Source organism: Natator depressus, chromosome 6, assembly GCF_965152275.1.
Source record: "Natator depressus isolate rNatDep1 chromosome 6, rNatDep2.hap1, whole genome shotgun sequence".
In the NCBI taxonomy this organism is placed as follows: Eukaryota; Metazoa; Chordata; order Testudines; family Cheloniidae; genus Natator; species Natator depressus.
The window spans coordinates 85,756,911-85,776,185 of NC_134239.1; the positions used below are offsets into that span (position 1 = coordinate 85,756,911).

At 41.6% G+C, this 19,275-nt stretch overlaps 1 protein-coding gene across 8 annotated transcripts in view; it reads right to left on the reverse strand.

Moving 5' to 3' along the window:
- RALGAPA1 (Ral GTPase activating protein catalytic subunit alpha 1) overlaps positions 1–19,275 on the reverse strand; it is a 237,625-nt gene that overhangs the window by 156,991 nt on the left and 61,359 nt on the right. For 5 of the 8 annotated variants that reach the window (XM_074955871.1, XM_074955866.1, XM_074955868.1 and 2 more), the window contains exon 17: positions 14,438–14,578. The exons of the other annotated variants lie outside the window; for them this stretch is intronic. In XM_074955871.1, coding sequence (XP_074811972.1) covers positions 14,438–14,578 — 141 coding nt within the window. The remainder of the gene's footprint in view (positions 1–14,437; positions 14,579–19,275) is intronic. 8 annotated transcript variants of the gene reach the window in all.

A 19,275-nucleotide genomic window follows, 5' to 3' on the forward strand; every position in this document is an offset into this window, starting at 1 on the left:
CTCGGCTTGGAGGCTTGCTGCCACCCTCTTTAAGAGTTCTTGGTAGGCCCTGAAGTCCTCCTGCGGAGTGGAGAGGGGCGGGGCCGCAATTGCCTCCTCTGCGCAGGGCGAGGAGGCTGGTGCGGTGCTGTGGGTGTCGGCTGGCACTGGAGGGTCCACCCCCTGGTTGGACTCCAGGCATGGTGCCAAGGATGTACGTCCCACTGACTCCTTTCTCAGGGGTCTGGAGAGGGAGGCCGATGGTGCTTCTGATGCTCCGGCCACCGAGTGAGTTCCCACCGGGGGCTGCACCAGAGGCCACGGTGCCCACTGGTACCATTGGGCCGGCCACGACGCTCGGTGCCACTGTATCTGCTGTGGCACCGCCGGGGCAGGCTGTTCGGGTTGGCTGGCCTGGCCCATTGAAGGACAGCTACGAATGGAAAGCGGGCTAGCGTAAGATCTGCTGCTATCTCTGGACCGGGAGGAGCGGCAGTGCTGGGATCCATGGTGGCCATGGGACCGCGATATCGACGTGGAGAACCAGTACGGACGGTAACAGCTGCTCCGCGAACAGCCTCGACAGGCGGACCCGCAACGGCGAGACGCCAGCAATCGACGACCAGGGCTGCGGTGCCTTGGCAGAGACTTAGAGCGGGAGTCCGAGAGGGAATGGCATCGACGACTGTGCCGTGACTGACTGCGGTACCCTCTCCGAGACGAGGATCATTGGCGATGTCCGCCGCAGCCCCGTCGATATTCGCTCCTTGAGGACAAGCGGTGCCGAAAGTCCCGGCCGGACAGAACCCAGCCAGACAGTCTAGTTGGCGTCGAGAGCGACCCACATGGACTCTGCCCCAAGCGGTCGCTGGGCGGTGAATGGCGTCGGGAATGTTCCCTCAACCGAGGCCAGTATCAGGCCAGAGACGACTGCCGAGATCCCAACAGCAGCTTGCCTCTGGAAAGTGCGGCCAATATCGGTGGCGCTCCGGGCACCGGCATGGTCCCTTTCTCTTTTGGTCTGAGGCTTAAACGACTTGCAAATGTTTCTCCCAAACAGCGCAAACACTTCTTGGCATAGAACGCCTACAAGAGCCACACAACTAAACAGCTAACTAACTACAGATACTAACACTGAATGATGAACAGTTCTGGGGACGACCTACAGCAAAGCTGGAGCAGAGCAGTTCCGATGCACCTTCACTGGCAGCAAGAAGGAACTGAGGGTGGGGGCAGCACGCAGCTCCCCTTATACCACGCCAGGCAGGCACCACTCCAGGCTTCGCGGGGGGCGTTCCCCCCTACGGGTACTGCTATAGGAAAAACTTCCAGCACTGGTGCACGTGGCAAGCACGCATACCTATTGTGGAATACACATGAGCAATCACTCGAAGAAGTTACCTTACAAACCTCCAGTTTAAGGAGCTTGTATGCAGAGCAATTTAACCTTTGAGCTGAAATTTCGTTTGTTATTCAACCACAGGTGAATATTTTGGAGAAGTTAGATACACTTCCATGTAGCCATTTCTGAGATATACGAGTGTGTCCATTTGTGGGGTGGTGGTGGAAAAAGAAAGTATGTATTTTCATGCTAAAAGTAATTGCGGGTGAGGAGGGGAGAAGAGGGTGTGGTTGTGATAAATTTGTTTTTATTAAAAAAATTCTATCATGGGCTTAATACTTTGGGGCAGATCTAGAACCCATTGACATCAATGGGCATCTTCAATTACTTCAATGGATTTTGGATTAGGCAATTAATGAGGAGAAGCAGGGGGCAAATTAGAAAAAAGTTTATTGGTACTCATCCAAGCTCTGCTCTGTCCACAAAATAAGCTGCACCCACTTGAGTGACTAAAATGAGATTCCCCTCACAGGAGAGAGTGCAGTTCTTCATAATATGCTCACCCTACTTCTTTCTTCCCCACTTTGATTAGCAGTGCATTAGTTAATGATAATAAAAATATCAACATCTTTAAGTACCTGAGTTAACACCTTATTGAGATGAAGCAATGGTATCAGGTTTCAGTGGGGGAGGTCTAGGTTGGATATTAGGAAAAACTATTTCACTAGGAGGGTGGTGAAGCACTGGAATGGGTTATCAAGGGAGGAGATGGAATCTCCATCCTGTGAGGTTTTTAAAGGCCCGGCTTGACAAAGCCCTGGCTGGGATGATTTAGTTGGGGATTGGTCCTGCTTTGAGCAGGGGGTTGGACTGGATGACCTCCTGGGGTCTCTTCGAACCCTAATCTTTTATTATTCTATGTTCAGAAACATAAAGGTATGGTTTCCTAGCAACTGTAATTCATCCTTGTTGCATACTGGCATAAATTCAATTTTGGACACTATTTATTCGGGGGAGGAGGGTGCATTTCTTATTAATTGCATTGCAGAAACACCTACTTGGGCTTTGAATCAAGAGGTGTACAAAACATACACAAAAATACAAGTTTAACCCTTCCTAAGATTGACCCAGGATTGACCTGTTCCTAAGATTCTGGGAGTGGGGTGCTGCAGGACAGGGAGAGTCTGTAGTTAGGCAAAGAAAGGAAAGGCTGCAACTCCGGGCTCTTAGATGCGCCAATGTGACCCAATCACATCTCTCCTTCCTCTGACCTCCCTATCTCCATCTGCTGGGCCCACCCATTGCTTCATGCTGAGAGACAGGACAAGACGACTACTTCATAGCAGCTGGTGGGGTGCATGAAGGAATAGGCACATAGCCATGCTCAGAGATCAAACAGCAGCAGATGGGCAAAAAGCAGGAGATTTTCCACATAAATTTATGGGGAGAGGTCCAGCTTCAATATCTGCAGAAGGGTCACAGAAGTCAGGGAAGGCTTGTTCAGAGGGTGGAGAGAAAGAAGCAGATTTTTTGGCTCTCATCTATCATCTTAGAGCTCTTAAAGACAAATATTTTCATTCTGAAGATTTCTAGGATTGACTGTATGATATATAAGAAAATATAAAACATTTGCAGAGATAGGGTTGAATTATAGTCCCTGAGATTATAAAAAATAGATTTGTCTACATTTCAATTCTCAGTCATAATATTGCTTCATCAGATTTCAGAGTAACAGCCGTGTTAGTCTGTATTCGCAAAAAGAAAAGGAGTAATTGTGGCACCTTAGAGACTAACCAATTTATTTGAGCATAAGCTTTCGTGAGCTACAGCTCACTTCATTTTTGTTTCATCAGAGTTTTGCACTGAACTTGGAGGAAAGCTGTAAAGGCACAATATTAAGTATCTCCCTCTGCTCCTCCGTACTCTCTCAATTTACTGCTTCCTTTGCCTCTTCATCCCAATCCGTGGAAAATTTCCCACTTCCTATTCAGTAAGCCTGTTCTCTGCCCAACACCTTCAAATCCATTTCTTCCAGGCATCTTTCCTTCCTTTGCTTCATCAATAACATTGCCTCACTCTCCCTTCTCTGAAATGTCCTGTATGTTTTAGTTACCACAGTGTGTCCCAAATGGTTATGGAGCCATGTATAATTATTTTAAAAGATTCTAATTTAAAAATTTTCTTTGATAGAAGACTGCAGATATGCCTCCAAAGAAAGTAGACTGTACTAATCACATTTCTAACTACAAGGATCAATTTGCAAATCCTCATTTTTATTTTGTGGATTAAATTTGGAAAGTTTACTGCTATTCTATTCATGGAGCTATAGCACAATTTAGAAGCACCTGAAAGGTGTAGAAATGACAGACTTGTATTCAATAACTACAACCATAGTAAAAAAAAAAAAGTGTCCTATATGTATAATCCAGAGTAAACTCGAGATTCAGATGTTCAGTTTTTGCCACAAGTCTGTCAGCTGATTGACTTTCAAAGAGAAATGTCACATTTTCCCCCACCAGAAAAAGTGAGATCTCAGACGCTGGATTGGAGCTAGTCATTTTCTTTCTGAAAGCTAGTGTATTACAGTGCACATGCAGCGAAGGTTTTGGAAGTATTTCTTTCTTTTGAGCCTTCTTAACTAGTGAACTTTGGCTGGTGGTCAACAACTTTTTTCCTTAAGTGTGGATTTTCAAAGGTCTCAAAGTCAGTTGGGTGGCTAACTCCCACACAATATGAATAGGATTGGCATCCAATTCCCTTAGAGTCCTTTGAAAAATCTTAAACTCAAAGTCCAGTGGTGCTGAAAGCCATTTTTGATAAAAAGATTACTAACATTCTAATATGCACCCTTGTGAACAAGGGGGCGGAAGAGCGGTCACAGCCAATTTAGCCAGTCTCACCTTCCGTTATGTAGAAGTAAGGCATGGTGGACAGCCAGATCAGGCCCTGATTGCTCCTCCACTCTGTGCTCAGGCACTTGGGCAAGGAAAGCCCGGAGAAAAAGATGGTCATATGCAGTTGAGCTGACATCCGAAGAATGCAGAGATACCAGAAATGTCTGGGTTATTTGGGAGCAATCATGACGACCCATGCTCTGTCATGCTTCATCTTTCTCCGTGCTCATAGTAAGAGTGGGACGGGTGGAGAGTGGTACATCAGCTGCCGTGATGCAGTAGAAACGTCTTCCCTTTGGGGCCTTTACTCTGGGTTTCCCTAAAGCAATAGCTACTACATTTTGTGTTGTCCTGAATTGTAAACAAGTCACATGTCAGGGTCCGCATTGCTGGAATGTCGATTGAACCAGACAGTTCTGTAGTTCCAATTCTTGATTCCCAGATAGGAATCTGCTGAGGCTGTCCACAAGCATATTGTGTATCCCTGAAAAGTGCACTGCTGATAGAATGAGGTGGTGACTGATTCACCAATTTCACAGGTTGATGGCTGGTATACAAATTGATGGCTGGGTTGGATTTCATGCTGCCTTGCTTGTTGATATAGAATACTGCCATCATATTGTTTGACTGTACTTGAACATGTCCTGTTTTTATGTTCTTTTTATGGAAGAAACCTTTCGCAAACTGAGGACTGCTTACAAGTCCAAAATGTTTAGACATCTGTAGAGTTCATATGTCTCATGCATGCTGTGTGTTCACCCAGATGAGTGCCCCATCTCAACAAGCAGGTTTCTGTGGTGATTATTTTCTCACATGGAGGGGAAATAAATGGGAGTCCCATACACACGGTTGGTAACTGTTTTTCCACCAATTTAGTGAGTCTCACGCTCTCTGGGAGATAGATTCATGTTTTTCCATGCTCTCTCTGCTTGGGGCATATACTATATTGAGCCAGACTTCTAGGCTGTGAAGTTGAAGCCTTGAAAACATTGTTACATATGCACAGGCAGCCAAGTGGCTTAAGAGACTAAGCTCTGCAGTCGACTCTGGAACTCCACTATGGCGAGAGGCGGAAGTGGAGTCGACGGGGGAGTGGCGGCCGTCGATCCCACACTGCGAGGATGTGAAGTAAATGATTCTAAGTCGATGTAAGGTACGTCGACTTCAGCTATGCTATTCTCGTAGCTGAAGTTGCGTATCTTAGATCGATCCCCCCCTAGTGTAGACCAGGCCTAAGACATGACCCAACCAATGTCTGTGGACTGGCTTGAAGCTTTGCGACTAGTGCCTTCATGATCAGGAGTCTGTCCTTTGGGAGATATGCCCTGACTCTGATAAAGTTCAGTGATGACAAAACTTTATCAGAGCATCTATGTAGGGACCAACATGGATTTCTCTTTGTTTACACAGATGCCCAGTGATTGCAGCAGCTTGAGAAGAGCTGTTGTTGCTGAATGGACCTCTTGATGAGATCTTCATGTCAACAGCCAATCATTGAGGTATGGAAAGATAGAAATTCTGTTGTGTTGGAGGTGAGCTGCCACAACTGACATCACCTTTGTAAACACCCTTGGGGTTGTAAGAAATCCAAAAGAAGCACCTTGTAGGGATAGTGTTTTGGACCTACAGCAACCCTGAGAAATTTCTTGTATGCTGGGTGGATATCTATATAAAAATAGGGATCTCATGTTGAGAACTGTGAACCAATCTCCTTTGTTTAATGAGAGAATTGTTGCTGCCAACATTCCCATTCCGAAATGTACTGCTCGAATGTTGATAGTGAGTCACTATAGATCTAGGATAGGTTTCCATTCTCCCCTTTTTGGGGGAGGGGCGGGGGGGGAAGAGGGGAAATCAGGAAGTATCTTGAATAGAACCCTTTTCCTTGTTACTGAGGAGTGTATGGCTCCCAGATGCAGAAGGAACCTTTTTCCTGAATGAGCATCTCTTCATGTCAGTGGTCCCTGAAGAGAAACAGGGCTGGACATTGTAAAGGGGGAAGGGAGAGGAACTGTATCGTGTATCCCGCATGAACAATGTCGAGGACCTATCTGTTGGATGTTTGATCCACCAGTTGTTGAAGAAATAGACTAGATGGCCTCCAAATTGGGTATAGGAAGACAAGTTCAGCAGCAGACTTGGTTCACAGCTCTAGACAATCTTGTCATAATTGTTTCCTTACAGATGGCTGGGTTCCGAAGGTGAGAGCAAGAGGAGCAGTCTGTCTAGTTCTCTGCAGCCTCTGACACTGCATTGGAGGCTCATAAGTTCTGCGGTGGAAAAATGGTTGGGAAGTAGATCTTTGCTTGTATGGTTGCAGCCTACGGAACTCTCTTGGATGCTGGTGTATAAACCCCAAGCAAACGGTGAGTGCCTACTGTTATTCACACCTTCTTGTCAACTGTTTGAAATGGGCCATCCTGTATTATCACTACAAAAGTTTTTTTTCTCTTGCTGATAACAGCCCACCTTAATCGATTGGTCTCATTAAGAGTCGGCATGGCATCCCCCATTTTTTCATGTTCTCTGTATATATCTATAGCTATATATCTTCTTACTGTATTTTCCGCTGCACGCATCTGATGAAGTTGGCTTTAGCCCACGAAAGCTTGTGCTCAAATAAATTTTTTAGTCTCTAAGGTGCCACAAGTACTCCTCGTTCTTTCTGCTGATACAGACTACCACTCTGAAACCTATAATTTTTTTGCTAAGCGTAGGGACCTCTGTCTTCTCACTAATGAGACTGCTCTTCTCAAAGGGCAAGCCCTCTACCATGGATTGGACCTCCCCCAGGAACCCAGAGGACCGAAGCCACAATGCTCTCCCCATGACCACTGCCATGGCCACTGAATGGGAGGCTGTGTCAGCTACAGCAAGTGCAGTCTGCGGTGATGATCTCGCAATCAGCTTTTCTTCCTCGATAAGCACTCCAAATTGTCCACTCAATTCCTGCGGGAGTTGATCTGAAATTCTGTGAATTTCTTATAGTTACAAACTTGAATTTGGCCATTCTGATAGTTTGTTATTCTGAATTGCAGGCTAGTGGAGGAAAAAACTTTTCTACTGAACAAGTCCAAACGCTTAGCCTCTTTATCAGAAGGGGTTAATTTTGGCTGGTGTCTGTTCCTTTCTGATGCTGCCTGGTCCACCAAATTTTGGAGTCGAGTGAGTAAATAAAAATTCTGCTCCCTTGGCACCAATATTCATGCTTTCTGAGATCTAAAGGAAGCCTATTAGATTCTGGACTCTCAACACCAGGACTGCATTGGCATGCTGGTGGAGGAGGTGATATCCTTTCACCAATGTCTGAGTCATCAGATAAAAAAGTTGGATTATGTTCCATGAGCGGTGCTGATGGTACTGTATGCTTCATAGTATCTCTTCTTGTAAAGTGTACCAGAGACCAAATCTCTGCATACACTGACAATACTGTTGGTTTAGCCACACCTTGATTAGTAGAAGGTCTAGTGGAAGGACTTCCCCCATTGTGCCACTCCTGGACAGATCAAGTCAGAATATCTCTAGAGATGGTAGGGCCTGAAAGAATGGGCAAAACTTAGAATCCTGCACGATGAGGATGTCTTGCTGAGCACTGTATTTTTCTCTCAATGAGGGGGGAAATGAGTGCTCCTCTCCACCTGCACCATCAGAGTCAGCTTAGTGAGAGCTCTTGGCAACGAGGACTCCTAAGTCAAAAATCCTGGTACCATCTGTGCTGGCTGTGGCCAATAGTCTTCTTTCAACAGTGCCTTGGACAGTAGCAGGGTAGCCGATGGTGCCAGTTTCAAAGCAGTCTTGCTTTTCAGAGCCAGGGTTTTAGTGCTATGCTCTGAAAGAGTGCTGTGGTACCATCCCCAAGGACTTATAAAAAGGGCTTTCCTTCTTAGGAGAGAGCTCAAATGGAGATTTATCCCTCTTCTTATGATAGGATCTTCCCTCATGTTTCCGCTTAAGAGGCGGCGGAGGACTTATTCCCACCTTTCTTGGTAGCTGTAGTGTAGTCTACAGAGCCTGGTGGAGCACTCTGTGGCTCCTCAGCCCATTGTCCCCCCAACGGGTTCTTCTGGGTCTGGTCCATTAGGACTCTCCTCAGTCGGTAGGTACTCATGTACCTTGCAGGTTCTTGGAGGAAAGGATTGGCAAATTGAACTCTTGGAGTAAACATGAGCTTCTCCAATGGAGTAGACTGGTCGCGGTTGTCACTGAATTGGGAAGGATCAGCGACAAAAGATGTAGTTCTTAAAGCCCAGGATTCCGGGGGGGAATATCGCCAAATTTAGCAACACTGAACAACTACCTGTATAAGCGATTACCTTAAGGAAACTAATAAATATTTACAGATAAAATCACTGAAGGAAGCAAGTGCTGGACCCTGGAGCATTCTGTTTCACACTATGGGCAGCAGAAAGGAACTGGAGAGGTGATCGGTCCATGCTGCCATTTATACCCTCGGTCTGAAGCACCAGGAAGATGACTGTGCAGATGCGGAACAACCACCATTGCTATAAAAAATTTTCTGGTCTCAAGATGCATTGAATGCATGTGCACCCCACAGTACAAATAGGAACCATTGCTCAAAGAACACTCCACCCCCAATTTGGAAGACATTTGAAGGTGAGGTGAAAGAAAAAGGAAGAAGCAGAGAGACAACATTATTGGTATGAGATGATGAGGGACTGGAACCAGCTGACTGAAGCCTGTGAAGAGGTATAAAAACTGCCATCTGAGCACACAAACCATAACAGAGGGGCCCTTCTTTGGTTGGGAGCCAAAGGTAACAAAACAGGGAGAAACTGTTCCTTAGCAGAAATAAGCTTTCCAGCTCACTGCTGATAATGTAAGCTAGGTCCCCCGGCTCTGGGGTCAGAATCAGAGCCAATGCCAGGGGGTGGATAGATTGACCAGATGTTTGGTATGGCTACTGGCTCCATTGCCCACTCAACTGCAAAAGTGGGATCTCTTGTGGCTTTACTAATCTGCAACTCTCCTCCTACAGAATTTAGCATTATAAGGCTCTCTCAGTAGATATTGTATTTGCCTAATCTAGTCAGATACTCTTCATACTAGCACTATATGGGATTTGCCACATGCACCTGGGTTGGTAGTTTTAGAGGCATGGGAGAATGCACATGGTATGGAACTCAGGGACAGAGAGAAGCAGTGGCCAGGTAGTGAAGGCAGACAATGAGCTTTCAACATAGGTTTATGTATACCTGTACTTTCCAATCCAGTTCAATTGGCTCTGGTTACACCATTGGGTAGTTTTCTCCCACACCGTTAGAAATCTATACCAAGGCCTATGATATTTTATGTCAATAAATTGAAGCCTGCATCAGACCGCCCTCCCATGGTAGAAATTAGAACAAGCGAGGTTCTTAGGAAAGGTTTTGAGTCCCTGCCAGTCCCATTTAATACAAAAATAGGCGAGCTTACCTTTAGGAAAATTATTCACCATCTACCCTGCACAAAGGGGCAGTCATGAAAGCAGTATTTTTCTAGCTTATCTAGCTGTGCATTCTGAAATGTATTCAGTCTTATGAACATGCTAAGGATTTGGAACAAGCACATGTGAAAAGAATACTAAAAGAAAAAAGTGTAATGGGATGTGAAATCCCTGTTCACTCAGATTATCTTTAAATTTTGGCCTCTATTCATTGCTATTACTTACCATAACATGGACCTGCTAATATATTTGTTTCCTGTAAGACCTTACAAAAATTAAGGTTGTATGAAGAGTGAGTCACTACAAATACAGCCTCTATAAGATTCTTTCCAAGAATATTAAACAATTAGCAATCCCAGTGGGAGAACAGTTCAGGGATGCTAAGATGCTCTTCTACATGGACTGGCTGTAGTCAACAGCCTAAACTTACAGAACACAGAAGGTTAATGGTATTGGTCTGGGCATCTATGCTGCAACATTAAAGTTTAACATCCTTTCAAGAGCAGGCCAAGTTGCTCCTTCCTTATCTTATCAGGTAAAGAGATTTAGAGCTTTCATGCCAGATTTTAAATGTGGTGCCCATTCAGGTTACCAGTTCTCAGCCCTTGATCACTAGAAACACTGTGTTGGACATATAAATTGCCACAAACATTCAAATATTATCAGAATCTAGAATTTTACTTGGTTCTTGGAGAAAGCTGATCTGCCAGGTGATTAGACAGAACGCTTTGGTATCCACCAAACATGCCACCATCTCACTGCCTGATGTTCCTGAATGCAAGGCTAGAGCCTGACAACACGTTAGGGCCCAACAGAATAACCCTTAAGAACATGGATGCTTGTAAAACAAAGACAGAGTGAGCATCAAGAATTCTCCACCATTCATCATATTATATCAAGCAAGCAGAAATGTGATTTAATAAAGCTGCAGCTCATGGCCACTATAAAGGGGTGTCCATGTTTTCATTATAAGAGTGTTGCGGTAGGAACTACATTTTTCATATTTTTCTGATAGACATTAATTTTTCTTGCTCCCCACTTCATGCTAGGAGATAGGAGCAGGTATCCTCATAGCAGCTGGAGCACACAACAGAAAAGGCATAAATCCAGGAGGATTATCTTTCAATGAACTAACTCAGGTCAAATGGTGACCTGCACTACATGAAGATGGTGTAAGGATACGACGGGGCACATTGTGCCCCCTTATGCCCATGTACCAGCTATCTGCATCACAGATAGCAGCACTGCAACTAATGCAGTCTCCATAAAACTGCTCCAACTACCTCCAAACAAGTGGAAAGAAAGCTGCTGAAAGTGTGGAGCCTTAACTTACTGGGTCGCAGCTTCCCTCTCAGGCTGTTATGGGCAATGCTGGCCCTAACAGAGGGCTTACTGCCAGAAGCACGATTGAGCTCTCAATAGCTTCAAATGAACTAATTTTATGGAGTACAAAGTATACTGAATACTTAGTCACTGGGTGTATTTGGAAAAAAAAAAGTAGAAAAATGCTTGCTTATCTTAAATATTAGATGATTTCAACATAATTATAATTGCACTTATTACTTTCATACCAAAGGAAATGTCCTTTTAAAGCAAGAGGCCCACTGCAGAAAAAAGATCTTTCAAAGTAATATTTTTAGAAAATCCAGTCTCCAGTTCTGAGCACCATTAAAGGAATTCAGTAATCAGTTTTCAAATTCATAACTCCTAAGAATGCGTAGGAGGCAAATTAGCAGCCTTCATTCTCTGATAGCAGCTAATAACTTTTGAGTGGGTCCTTCCATTATGGGGAATAGCATTCAGCATATTTTTTCCTTTCTTTTTTAAATGACCTCTCAAACGCTATACACCACAAAACAGAATCCGGAAGGTGTAATTTTTTCTCAGCGCAATTCAAGATGTACTATCAGAGAGAGGGAGGTAAAAGCCTTCTGTTTCCCTTTTTAAATACTAAGGCTGATCTACAGTGATTTCTGTTCATTTAATTAACAACAACAACAAAACCCAAGATATTCCAAGCCCATGTTAGTCACTTTAGAGCAGGGGTGGGCAAACTTTTTGGCCTGAGGGCCACATCGGGGTTCCAAAACTGTATGGAGGGCTGGGTAGGGAAGGCTGTGCCTCCCCAAACAGCCTGGTCTCTGCCCCCGCCCACTATCCACACCCTCCCACTTCCCGACTCCAACTGCCCCTCAGAACTCCCGAACCATCCAACCCCCCTCCCCTGTTCCTTGTGCCCTGACCGCCCCCTCCCAGGACCCCCCGTCCCTAACCACCCCCTGGGACCCCTTGCCCCTTATCCAACGCCCCTGCTCCCCACCTCCTTACCATACCACTTAGAGCACCAGGACTGGCAGTCGCACTGTCCGGCCAGAGCCAGCCACACTGCCGCACAGTCTATGGGCGGGCAGGCCGGCGGCTCTTGCAGCTGCACTGTCTGGCAGAAGCTCGCAGCCCCACCACCCAGAGCGCGGGTGACACAGAGAGCTGAAGCTGCGCAGGCGGGGGGACAGCAGGGGAGAGGCCGGAGACTAGCCTCCCTGGCTGGGAGCTCAAGGGCAAGGCAGGACGGTCCCGAGGGCCGGATGTGGCCTGCAGGCCATAGTTTGCCCACCTCTGCTTTAGAGCCTCAGTTATTTTTGTGGGAGAGGAGGATGATATAGGAAAAAGTATCAATTGTTTTGAAGTCAAAAGTGTTTTTTGTTTGATTTTAAGATGTATAGTCACTTTTAAGGATCTTTATCACTACATCTTAGTCACTTCCACTGCTCTTTATTACATATGTATGCATGCATACAGTGTTTGGTGCTTCATCTACCAGTATACTGATGCTGTACTGAATGCATTTTATTCTTTACCAAGGAGAATATTTAATCAAGATTTACAGATTAAAAGATCAATATACATCAGAATAAGGCTACTAGATGTCTTATAGTGCTAATTAATCTTCCTAATTCCATTCTACCCGCTGGTGTATTTAGAAGCTCTTTTAGATTAGCCCAATCTTTCATGAAACAGATTTTAGAATAGTATGGTATTAGCAAGCAACATTGAGTCTATAACGAAAAATATTACATTTAAATTCTGCACAAAAACCTCAATGCATTATTTTCAAACACTAGGGTAAAACACCACAGTTGGGTTATGAGGGAACACCAGGGAAAACACCAGTGGGCACAAGGCCCCACCATTAACTTTCTTCCTGTTCTAGAAACCTTAAATTCTCTAACCCCACTTTTTTTAGATCTACAACTGACTGACTGAATAAAATAATAAAATAAATAAAAATAAAATAAAAAAAATAATGCTTTCCTTTTGTAAGAATCATATCTGTCCCAGAAGATTTGATTTTTATAAGCGGTTGATTCTTACAAGCAGAGTATAGGTTAGTACAGGGAATTATTTTGTCCCCGTGGTTTTGATCACTATATGGCGCTTGATTCTTTTATCAGCTATTCTTATAAATGGGAGTACACTGGCACCATCTAGTTTTTAATCTATTTTCACCCACACATCTCAAAGCACTTTACAAAGAATGTTACAGATGGAGAAACTGAGGCACAGTGAGGCAAACTGACCTGCTGATGGTCACCTAGCAGACTAATGGCTGAGACAGGAAGCCTCAATCCCAGTCCAGTTCTCTATCGACTACACCATATTGCCCCCCTAAAACACCCTCTCCCCAAATTATCCAAAGACCCAAATCCAACCATTCTTTACACATAAAAGATTGCAGGATACGGTGGGTTGTGGATTTAAAAAAAAAACCAAGGTTGAAAACCATTTGTTCTAGTCCAACCTGCTTCCCAGAGTAGAATACCTTGGAATGCTGATAGGGCTAGCCAGGAATGCACATTTTAGAGGAAAGGTAACAAGTTGTCAGGTTGCTTCATGAAGACCTTGTTAGGCAGGAGGTATGTTAGCAGAAAAGAAACTAACAGCTTAATGAAGGTACTTACAAAACAGCAGGAAAAAACCCGACACATCTAGCACAACCGGCTAGTTACTTTTAAAATGTGTTTGTGCTAATTCTAAATTTTACTTATTTGTTGAAAAACTAAATACTCCAGAAGAAGCTATTGTCAAACTTCCAGCCAACCATCCTGCAGCACCAACCATGTTTTCATAAAACCCCAGCTCTGTACAGAAAACATTATCCTCTTTAAAAACAAACAAACTGTTTGGGGATTTCCAACTATGTATTTTCCACTTTTTATATATTTTAAAGGAGGAAGGCATATTGTAGAATATATTTTGCCATGCTACATGGCTTTTCTGAATATAATCTCTTTATAGATATTCAATCACAAATTACTTTTCTATTACAGTTGCCATAATGTTGACAATACAATGTCTGTGGACAGCATGTTCAAAAACTCTTATGCTGAAAGACTGCCTATGGCAAGCCAATCAAACAATCTGTTCTTTTTCTTCTCCTTCCCCCTCCACCACAAATAAAGCTTTAGAGCAATTCTATCCCCCAGCCTATGGATGTTAAATTACCCTTATTGAGTAAACTGAAAAAGCAGAAAAGTTCCATTATTTTCACATTAATAATAAAAATTGGCACAGCACTAACTTCTAACAGCTCCAGAATGGGTTGCAAATATAGCATGATATTTCACATAACTCAAAATGTTTATTCTTAATCTCTTCCCTTCTCCTCCCCCTGCCCCATAATATTTTACTTTGAAGAATTTATTGATTTAGCAGAATTTGAAAGCAGAAGAATTAAAAAAGTGATAAAGGGGGTGCAGAAATTAGCAGAGGTGGCACTACCTGAAAGCTCATCAGAAAGGGGAGTGAGAACAATATCAGGCAAGAAGGGTTTGGAAGTATGGATCAGAACAGGAGCACTTTTAGCACTGCGTATATAGGCCGATGGCAGAGCACATTCACCAATGGATCGGCTTCTCATGGCTTCAAAAAAGGAAAAGAAAGAAGTGGGGAAGGAAAAAAAGAAGAGTGACTATAATGAAAGGCTTGTGTCACAGAAAAAGCAGCAACAGAGAAAACAAAGAAAGGAAGAAAACTTTACAAATTAAAACATTTCAGCACGGCAGATACTGGCAGAGCTGTAAGAAAAAAAATCAGTGGACACATAAGACATTTTGAGTTTTAAACTTTTTATGTAAAGCAGCAATAATGCCTTTAGTCTAACAGTTACAATGATTTTCCATCCCAAACTGATAAACTAATTAAATAGCATTAATTTTCCACTGCATCAGGGGTTGAAAAATCAGCAAGTTCAACACCATTCCAAAACGAATCAGATCTTGTGCAATTTTAATCTAAAAAGTAATTTACACTCTTAGTTATATTTTTCTAGACTAGCTTTAGCGTTGAACAACAGTATCCTGATTTTGAAATAAACCAACAATTTTCAATTCAAGAATTTCCAATGGGTTTAAAATACTAAAAGAAAATTAATTTGTCAGAGATTCACAGTTTACACACAATACTAATAAAAATACTAATAAATAGTTCACAAAAATCTAGTTGAAGTTCATTAACAATTTCTTATTTGTAGAGAAAATTTCAATAGTAAGTTCTGAACATAAATGGATATTTGATAAATCTTCCCAGATATGAATATTTTCTTTCTTCAGTTTATTCGACTAGCTCAGTTCAATGACAGGTTCAAAGTTGAGAAACCAATTGAGAGCTGAAAAGGCTGAAAAGATTGTTTTCCACTTCCAATTTATGAATAAAAATGAGATGTGTGAAAGGAGACCTACTAGTTCTAAAACCTTGAAGGACATAGTGACCAGAAACAACCAGTTCAGTTTGCTAACTACAGATAAAATACTTCCTTTGTCTAATAAATTAGTTTTAAATGAAAAATGTGTTTGATACAAGGGAAAAGTAAGTTTATTTCCAGCTCATTTAGTTTCATTTTAGTTAATTAACAAACAATTTTGAATTGCAGTTTTTGTGTATTCTTATTTTAATTCTAGTTTCCATCCAAATGCAGCTTGACACAAATCACAAGTAAAAGTTAATCTAATAAATCAGAAATGTGCCATTCAAGATTTTCTAACAATTTTAAAAAATGCAAAAATTAAGAACCTCAATAAATGGTTTAGTCTTAAATAAATAGATATAGATGTAGTGTTTCCTCCTGGTTATCAAAAGGTATCAAATTTAGTGTAAAAGCTGCATGTTTGAGTCACTAATCAACAAGTTTTACTGGATACCAGGCAACAAGAATCAACCACTCTTTAGGAAAATAACTAAAACTACAAATGCAAAACAAGATTAAAACAGATTATTTATATCAAGGATTCCTGCTGGTTGATTCTGAATTAGTCAATTAAATCACTTTGATTTAAGTCAATCCATCCTGTTTGGTGGGATTATTTATATAAGGGTTGCAAGATAGGAATTATATTTGCCATTTTCCCAATAATCTTTTAACAGTTCCTTGGATAATATTGGTTTGTTTCCATTTTGCAGTATATCAGCAAGAACATATACTACAATTTATTTCTGTCAGTATAACTAAAGCTTATAAAGATACAATTCATGATCTTCCAGTAGTTTTCTCCTTCGCATTTTCATGATGGAAATCTTAATTAAATGATTTCAAAAACCACTATACACTGACATTTTTTCCATGGGAATTTCAGTGCTTTTTTTAAAAAAAATAAAGCTTGATTAGTAAATACAATATCTATAGACTTGTTACTCAGTTGCATGTATCTTCAAAACATCTTGAAATAAAATATGGGAGTCCTATTCTGCATGGGAATCAGAAGTACATGGAAGTGGTACAAGTTGGAATTAGTCACATCACACTTATCAGTCCAATTAAAGGGATGCCTCTAACATAGCAACATGCAGAAAAAAATGGTGAGTCAATGTATGTGGAGCAGGTAACACATGGAACAAGTGGAGTATAGAGATTATACAGTTCTAAAAGCACTTTGAAGAGAGTCTGGTAAGACATCTTTTAAATCAAAACAGCTTCTTATTAAACATAGGGCTTCTCTATACAAACATTTAACTGGAGGCAAGCTGGGGTATGAATCTCCTCTGCATTAGCCCACTAAACACTAAGGGCTAGTCTACACTGGCAACGTTAAAGTGCTAAACATTAAACAAAAACCACAAGGGGCGTAGCTACCAGCGCTGGTGCACTATCTACACTGGTGCTTTACAGCACTAAAACTTGCTGTGCTCGGTGGGGGAGGGTGTTCACACCCCTGAGTGAGAAAGTTGCAGTGCTGTAAAGTGCCAGTGTAGACAAGCCCTAAGTGTCTGTTAGTGTCAGTTCGTTTGTGTACTTTGATCTAGTCCTGTTTCAAAGTCCTTGATAGATCAAAATGCACTAGGGAACTGTTAGTGCATATCATGAGGGTCCATGAAGACAGTGTATGGCAAGCTAGTGCAGGGTCAATTCACACAAACTCAGTGTTGTATAGACAAGCCCTCTGCTTATGAAAGAGAAACTGACTAGAAGTAGCTTTGCCGCAAAGTCTACAAGTAACCGTAAGTGCACAGTTCCAGCTTCCTTTATTTTCAAAATCTACAGTATTAAAATATAGGCCATATTCTATTATTAGATGCACAGCATGCATTATTGTGTATCTTAAAATAAATCAAATGAACATGGATATTAGAAGATTTTTTAAACTACAGAGCATGTACCTAACTTTTATAATAAGATACTAGACTTAACACAAATCTTAAAATGAAGTGTTCCTTGTAATCAGCTTGTCTCCTCAACTCAATGCCCTGGAATAGTGTTTCACAGCCTTCTGAACATTCCAGCCCATTTGCAATTGAGATGATGGAAATGTAAACTGCCTTTCCAAGATAAAAATGCAAATCAATATTAAGATAACTGCCTATGAGGTGCTGTGAAATACATTAGCCAGTCTAGCTCAAAATTTTAAAATTATTTTAGTTTAAATAAGATGCGCTATAATACTATCAATAGTCAAGTAAGGAGAGTCTTATTACCAGGATTTGAGGTTTTCAAAATGAGTGAAGGTTGTATAGCAACATTTTTTACAATAAATTGTACCAGATAATTCTGAAAGTTCACAAGGAAAAGTCTTGATTTTTTTCTCTGTCTAAATAGAGTAATAATAAAATTAAAAATATTTATTCTCCTTCCATATCATGATTTGGGGGTGGGGGGAGAGAGTAGAGGAGGCAGATGGATATGCCATACTTGCTGCTTTCATTGTATGCCTATTTTACCCTGACCTGTTGACTATTTGGGGCCACATTCTCACCCAAGATATGCATCAGTAAATATCTCACATCATTCACTATTGTTCTTGCAGACATGTGTAGCGATTAGTGGATTTTTCATGTTATGATATACCTCTAGGATTAGAATCTGCTGCTTAGGCTATGAATCCTGGACTCTAGCCCAACAAAGATTTTTCAACCCATATGCATACAAAGTTAAAAGGCCCTTTTTGAAAAAAATACTTTACATAAGATCAGGCTAATAAATGTACACACTGCATATTAGAGAAGCTGTGAATTTTACTCGAGTCAAACATACACAAAAATTTGGTGTGCAACTAATGGGTGCTGGGCATGAGGATGGCTCAAAACAGAGGTGACACAGACGTACACAAAACATACAGATAGAAAAATAACCCCATCTTTTTCTTACCATAAAAATATTTGACATATACTTCCCCTACTCAAACATATAAGGAGTATATTACCAACAATCAAAGGAAATCTACTGTATATCAAAGACCAAACACCACGTCTAAGGACTGACTCCATTCCAAACCTAAATTCAGGTCTGTTTGCAGAGTCAATATAGAATTTAAAGAGGATCTGATAGCCAAATACTGTGTAGGAGAATATATATTCTACCCCTGGACACCAAGGTCTTACAATTACAACCATGGTCATAATCAATTTATGGTCTGTTTATTTCAAATAAGAAACCAAGCAATGCCTTCCTAGTGCTTTAAGATATTAGCAATTGGTTAAGATCTTGGTCTCCCTCTCCTCACCTGATGAGAACTATGCTTATGAGGGAGAAGAAAATAAAGCACAGGATTAAAATATGGCAGGGTTCAATTAACTCACCAGAGCCAGCCTTACATATTTAGAGTGGGAAGGGGAACCTTGATGTTCTCAAACAAATTAATTGCTAATGCTACACATCACCACCAGCCGCAGAAGTCTTTAAAGTGAACTCTGGCTACTAAAAATCATTAACTCTCTGTATTTAAAAACTGAAGAAGGAAACTCATTACACATTTTACTTAATTTATTGTATGTCAAGTAGTACAGTAATAGTTTGATAAAGATGTGAATAGTTTGCAGAAAAATTTAGCTAATATCGGAGTAAAATTTTTTAAATTATCTGATTACTTATTCCAAACAAAGTAAATTGTAAATATATGAGAAAAATTTAGTAGCCAAAAGGATATTGGAGTATGTTACTGTAGATCACAAATGGACCGTTTATCACTTCATAATTTTTTTTAAAACATAGGAATTTGGGGGGCTGGCTCTGGCACCTATTTTTGGGGTTTCCACCTTATAACTGTAATATTAATGCTAGGACACTTGTGCACAGAAAATATATTCCCATGTAAGCATGGAGATTTATGATTTTTTTTTAAATGGTTACA